The sequence below is a fragment of the Passer montanus genome, unplaced genomic scaffold (assembly GCF_014805655.1).
Source record: "Passer montanus isolate IOZ18808 unplaced genomic scaffold, ASM1480565v1 scaffold11, whole genome shotgun sequence".
Taxonomy (NCBI): domain Eukaryota; kingdom Metazoa; phylum Chordata; class Aves; order Passeriformes; family Passeridae; genus Passer; species Passer montanus.
Window position 1 is genome coordinate 1,511,626 of NW_024357613.1, and position 6,943 is coordinate 1,518,568.

Here is a 6,943-nt window from a genome sequence, read left to right on the forward strand (position 1 = left end):
AGACAGAGTATGTGGGTGAATACGACACACAAGGTAAAGCTATAGTTGAAAAAATTCAGGTCTTTATTTTAAACAATTGTGTTTCTTTTTACAAAATGTTTCAGTCTGTACAATACATCAACATTTTTCTAAGCTAGGAGTTTCTTTTAATTATGTAACCATTTCCACTTGTCCAGTTTTGAGGTAGGGATACATACATTTTCAGTCAGTAATTTTAAAAAACACTTAAGCCCTTCCCTCTTTGTATAATTCAAAATAATTCAAACACAAAAGAACATAATGTCTGTTTTTCCACTATTCATTTTTCAGACAAGGTGGAAACCATGTCATGGCCTACAAAAGTTGGCCCATTAATTCTGTGAAGAAATCCTGAAAAGATCAGAGTTAGTATCATGGAGGTACATCCTCTAAGGCAGCATTTCCAGAAGGAGTTTCCTCTGCCCCAGAAGCAGAGCTGACAGGCAAAGGAATAGGGGCATCTGTTTCCAAGGTGTGCTGCTTTTCCAGGTCACAGTTCATGTTAGAATTGCCTTTGCCACTCACTTCTCCCTCTGACTCTTCAGTCAGTTTATCTTGGGCCTGAGCTGACTCCTCAGAATCATCCTTTTCAGGCAGAAAACTGCAAATCATATTAAGCCTGCTGTAGGAAAAATCTCTGTCCTTGATCTGCAACCACTCTACTCCACCTGATGTAAAGAAGGAAAATTCTATTAGTGACAAAAGGAGTTAACAGCAATACTTAATTTGTTTAAGTTCACTGTTATTAAGGCTGAGCCTGACCAAGACCTATGTAAAAAAAAACACTTAGAAAAGAAAGATGTGCATATCCCTCACCTATTACTTTTAACATACCCATTTACTACTTTTCATAGTCAGAAAATCCAATGCAGGACTAAAAAGATCTTTCCTTTGACCCAGTATGGCAGTTCCTGTTGTATTTAGGTGTCTGATGCCACTCAAACTCTTAAAATAACTTAAATATAAATCAAAATGCAGAGAAAATATTTCACTAATGCAATGAAGAGAACAGAATATTAGATCCCATATTAGATCTTCTGGCAATTGGTAATGACAACAGAGATAGGACACAAGTTCTTGCACTCTCTTTAACTCAAGTGTAACAACAAGTTGGAACAACAGGTTGAAACCAACCCCAAACAGAAATGGGATTTCACTCCCATTTTGATTTTTACTTAGTACATCTTGTCAATTCACAAGTGTATGCACAAGTTAAATTCCCTTTATGGTACAGAAACAAAGTGGTTTTCAGTACTTATCATCAGTACTGCTGCTCCAGAATCAAAAAGGCCTTTGCATTAAGCAAAATACTCTCTAATCTCAATATTACCTATACTATCACAATAATGGTTTCAGTTTAATATTACATAATTAATTCTATAGAGAGAAGTAGTATGTGCTGTTGATAGGAATGCTGATGTTTGGTTAGATTCTAGTTGACATTTCATTTACACCTATGGCCAGTGTCCAGCTGACTGCTCATGTTTAAGGTAAAATGGCTATATATTCTTAAAATATGAAGCAATAACAGTGACTTGAGTGAAAAAAGGCAGCTAAAAGCAGTAGGACAGTTCTAATGAATGCTGCTATATAAAGTAGGACAGTCAGTATTTGCCTATGTAAAAGTTCTGACTTCCGTACAAAAAAATAAATTAAGCAAACATATGAACCCAGAGTTCTGCCTACAGAATGAAAATCAATAAAAATGGTCTTCTAGGTATGTCTTTGCAAGTAATTTAAATTCATTTCCATTTAACTGTAAATTCAGTAAGTACAATTCAGTTATTTTCAACAATTACAGAGACTCAGAAAGTCCTTAGAAAAAATGATGGAAGTAGGAAAAAAAAATCAAGAAAGAACTACTAAACAGCATCTCTAATTTTGAAACTTCTAGATGACAGAAGAATCAGCAGGGACAGGGAGCATCAGCATATGTTTTCTCTGCTCTTACACTTCTTTGTAGTGACCTCCTAGTAGCCATTTCTAGAGGCAGCACTGGTCAGAAATTTATTCATTTTTTAAATTTAAATATACATATGGTGCCTAAAGAAGAAAGTTCCTTTAACTTCCTGCATGCTCTTGAATCAAATACTCAATAAAGGCTAACTCTCCCTGTGGATTAAGCATAATCCACTCATGTCCACAGACATAAGAGCAGAATCACTCACCAACATTCTCTTCTCCTTCCTTCTTTTCAGTCAGAAGGGTCCGTGTCATGTTCAGCTTCTTCACTGTGTGGCACTTGTATTTCAGCTGTACTTTTTGGTTGCCTTCTGCATCTACTAAGAAGAGAGGAGAAAAAAAACAATACCCCAATCGTTATAGTGGATTCCACTAGCAACTGAAACAAGATAAATATTTTTAACCTCCCCAACTACTGAAACAAACAGAACATCAAATCACAACAATTACCTTGCTCTGTGTTTTCTTCAAAAACCACACAGGTTCCCAAGGCATCTAGGAAAAACAAAGTGAAACACCTTTAGAGACTAATTTGTATCAGCTGCTGATAATGTGCCCACTGGCCCAGCTGTGGGAATGCTCTGACTTCCAGCCCCTCACAGAGGTGCAGCACTGGTGAGGAACTCAGAGCAGGCAGGAGTATCACAGCCATTGGAGTCACTACAAGGGAGGATCCCAGACCATTCTCTTCCAGACCAGTGCTGTCACCATAGGGCAAATGAAAGCACTACAGATTGCACAGTGTGCCAGTCCTGCTTACACAGGAGACAACAGCACTTTAAGGCATTTTATATCCCACATTTGTGTCTGCAGTAATACTAGCTGTGCACCCCAGAGTCAGGTTCCAGACATACTTTCCCTGGAAGTACCTGTGAACTCAGACTGCTGCTGCTCTACATGGTGTTATACAGCTACCCCACAACTACAGCATCTCACACTTCCAGACATACTTTCCCTGGAAGTACCATGGATGCATGGTTAATTTAGCAGTGAACTCAGACTGCTGCTGCTCTACATGGTGTTATACAGCTACCCCACAACTACAGCATCTCACAGGACCAATTGCAGTAAAACCAACGGATGTTAAGGAAGTTCCTTGGGTCACATGAAAAGGGAGAGATTGGATTCACATAAGTTTTCCTACCTTCATATTCTCCTGCAAATACATATCTGTCCACTTGCAAAATGGGCCTCTCTGTCTCTATTCCCTATGTAAAGAAGGATAAAATTGCACAATGTCAGGTCTGTATTAGCCCAGGTGAACTTCTCACTGTAAGACCAGCAAAGAGAGACATAGCAGAACCCAGATTATATCAACTCCTCATCATACATGTTCCATTAAGTATATTAAATGCAAAAAAAAACCAAAAAACCCAGATAAAACTCTTTTAGTAATCATAATAAAACCTAGTACAGAACTGTATAGGAAATGTTCTAGTATATTACAACAAATTCAGATCAAACTGCAGCCAATAATCTATATAAATTAAAGTGCTGTTATTTCCTCTAGGAAATTAATGTAACCTCCATTTCAAATTAACAGAAATGTAGGTGTTTGCATGAAGATTATGCTATTTTCTAAGCTTCAATTAATACAAGTTCTAGAAAGTGGAATAACTTTAAAATTGGAAAATGCACAGGGTGAAGAAGTCCAGCATAAGGCACTACATCAGCACCAGAAGTGCCACTGCAGGGTTACAGAAGCTTTTGTGATTACTGTGAAGCTTCTGTGTCTCTATTGTGAAGGAGTTGGAAATTGTTGCTATTTTATTTTTTAAACAAGGAGTGGAAGAGTAAGGAAGCACTTCTATCAGCTCGTTCCCTTCCTCTAGAGAGCAGGTTTTCCAATACACAAGCCAGCATCCCATTTTTCTTTATATTATATATATCTATATACTGTATTTTGATAAAAATCAATGTCTGAACAGAACACACTAATTAATGCAAAATGTCTTTGAATAGTACCTTGTGAACATCAGAATTATTCAGGACATGAAGACAAGCACTTGCTAAAGGTTTTGAAGATAAGGCATTACATGGTAAATTGCATAAAATACAGAACACCACACAGGTTACTATGAATTTGTGCAATTTTCCTCTTATACATTTCTGCATTTCAAAAGTACAAAATCAACAAAATTTAAACTCTGGGATTCCCTTTCTTCTACATAAATTGAGACCACCAATAACACTAAGCTAACACATAGAACATATTTTTGGGGTTTTTTTTCTTCTACAAGAAATAAATACAATTAATAACACATGAGTACTAAACAATATTGTTATAGGGGTTTTACAATCAAAATTTTATTTATTTGTCTGATTTGCATTCCTTTGTGGACCATACAGACTTGGAGACTTATCTTCCCCTGATGCAAGGAGCATCACAGAAAACTTGCTAAACAGAGTAACACAGAGCAAACTCTTTTAATTAAGGTTTTAATAACAGCTGTACCTTAGGAAAAGTCTCAAGGAATGCTTAATCTGTGAACTCAAGTAGACATGGATACAAGTAGTCCACAGTATGGATACTTTAACCCTTTAGTAGTAACATTAAGAGGGACTCTCAAAGCACAACTTTTAAAAGAATCCCAGCAGCAGTACTGAAGCCTCTGCAGCCATTCAGCCATCAGTATGAATGATACATGTAACAAATTTCAAGAGAATCAGATGAGATCAAGGAAGGAAACCTGCATACCCATCCAAAGACGAATATTTCATGAATTTTGATCATATTTCTACTTCTGACACATTCAGAATTTACTTTACTACTCATACATATTGTGATCAGTAGCACACTCTATGTTCTCTTCCATCTTTTCAGCCTATAATAAAGGTCTACTTTGAGAAAGTATTTGCAAATCAGTAGTACTAATACTATCTACACAACTCTCACAGTCTACATAAGTTTTGAAAAGCAAATAAAATCTGTCCTATACAGATAAAGTGATTAAAGAACTCAAAAGGAACAGGGAAAACAGATTCCTACAATAACCTTACAGTGAAGGAAACAATATCTAAAACTGCTCATTAAATGCTCAATACCCAGTTATCCTTTACAAGACTTGAACTTGCCAGGCCACATCTGCAAAAAACCCCATTGTAAATACAGTGCAAATCTTAAATATTTTGCTGTCCCTGTCCACTGTATTCCAGTTATTTGAGTAAGTGTGATTAACATTTATGGCTTTTTTAACATATGCAATATACAATTTAAAGAAAAATTAACTTAGAACATGAAATCAGAGCAGATACTGGTCCAAGCTTATACATACTTCTGAAACAGTTTCCTTATATTTATGCAATAACATATTCAAAGACTTTATGCTGTTTCTGAAAGAGAGCCCACAACATGCAGACAAGCACAGCACACATTATTTTCTATCAAAGATTTGATCTAATGTTATCAACGTCAAGAAATTTAGAAGCAGCCTCACTCCCTTGTTCACATCCATCATAACTTACCCCTTTCCTATTGTGCTGTAATCACTCACCAAAATCTTGCACTTGTTTTCACATTTTTCTAAGAAGTCTGAATCAATAATTCCTGATAGCTCAACCATGACCAGTTGCTCCTACAAGAGAAATTGATCAGGTACAGCTATAACCAATATAACAGAACTCAGAGGGATAAAAAAGGCCACCCTAAAACCAATCTTTACCAATAAGAACAGCATACAAAGACACAGCCTTTCTGGATAAACAGACCCCAAAGTGGAGCTTATGCTGCATTTTGTCAAGAGACAGAACTCTTGTAATACCCAGGGAAATTCAGTGACCCACTATTCCATAAGACACCTGTTTCACACTGGAATTTCCTGGCCTTCCTTCCTAGCAAGCAATGGGGGAAGCACTTTTTTCACCCTTGAAAAACAAGCATCACTATGGCTCTGGGGAGATCCCACAGCACCTTCCAGCACCCAAAGAAGGCCTACAAGAGAGCTGGAAAGGGACTTTTACAAGGGCCTGTAGTGACAGCACAAGGGGTAACAGATTTAAATCGAGAGTGCGTTTACATTAGATACTGAAATTTTCATTAATGAAAATATTTTTTTTTTTTTTACTGAGGGGAGAGGTGTGGCACTGGAACAGATTGCCCAGAGAATCTGTGGATGTCCCATCCCTGGAAGTGTTCAGGACTGCCCTGGATGAGGCTTTAAGCAGCCTGGTCTAGTGGAAGGTGTTCCTGCCCATGGCAGGGCTTTGGAACCAGATGATTTTTAAAGGCCCTTGCAACCCAAACCCTTCTGTGATTTTATGGCGATAGGAAGCAGCACAAACTGCAAATGCGCTCTCTGACCACGCCGTTTTCGGGGAAGCCCGAGGAAGAACAGCCAGAGCCACGCAGCTCTGGGGGCGGCACCGCTGTGGGCACTGAGAAGCCGCCGGCCCCAGGGAAACGCGCTCGGCCCGCGACCGGCCCCTGTTCCCGCCTGCCCCTCCGGCCGGGCGGAGCGGGGCCGGGCCACGCCCCGCGGGGGGCCGGACCCTTCCCCCGGGGCTGGGGAGCGCCCCGCTGTCGCCATCCACCAACCTCCACCTCGTCCTCCTCCGCTCCGTCGCTCCTCCCGCCCTCGCTACCCGCCGCCGTCGCCGCCATGTCGCCAGCGCCCGCCCCGCGCCCGCCTCAGCGCGCACCACGTGGGGCCCGCGCCGCCATCTTAGAGCGCAGCCGCCCGCCCTCGGAGCCGCCCCCACCTCGGGGCCAGCCGCCCTCGGAGCCGCCCCGCTCTCGGAGCCGCCCCGCCCTCGGAGCCGCTCCCCGCTCGGAACCGCTCCTCCCTCGGGCCCGCCCCGCCTCGGAGCCACCCCGCCCTCGGAGCCGCCTCGCCCTCGGAGCCGCGCCGCTCTCAGGGCCTCGCCGTGCGCCCGGCGGGCTCGGTCTCTCCTCAGCGCCGAAAACGAAAATAGGAGCTGCTTTGTACACTCCCGAACGCTCTGCGAATTTTTCTTGAATCTCAGA

At 41.1% G+C, this 6,943-nt stretch overlaps 1 protein-coding gene across 2 annotated transcripts; it reads right to left on the reverse strand.

Annotated features, from left to right (window-relative positions):
- Nucleotides 1-47: 47 nt before the first annotated feature.
- GTF3C6 (general transcription factor IIIC subunit 6) lies at nt 48-6,700 on the reverse strand. Of its 2 annotated transcripts, none has more exons than XM_039729199.1 (6): nt 6,515-6,700; nt 5,475-5,555; nt 3,125-3,188; nt 2,431-2,475; nt 2,187-2,297; nt 48-686 (listed from the first exon to the last, which is right to left on the reverse strand). In XM_039729199.1, the coding sequence occupies exons 1-6, from the start codon at nt 6,578-6,580 to the stop codon at nt 391-393; spliced, it is 663 nt and encodes a 220-aa protein (XP_039585133.1). In that variant the 5' UTR covers nt 6,581-6,700; the 3' UTR covers nt 48-390. The 2 variants fall into 2 exon arrangements, with proteins under 2 accessions (XP_039585133.1, XP_039585126.1); XM_039729192.1 differs by having other exon boundaries at nt 262-686; nt 2,187-2,300.
- Nucleotides 6,701-6,943: the final 243 nt, after the last annotated feature.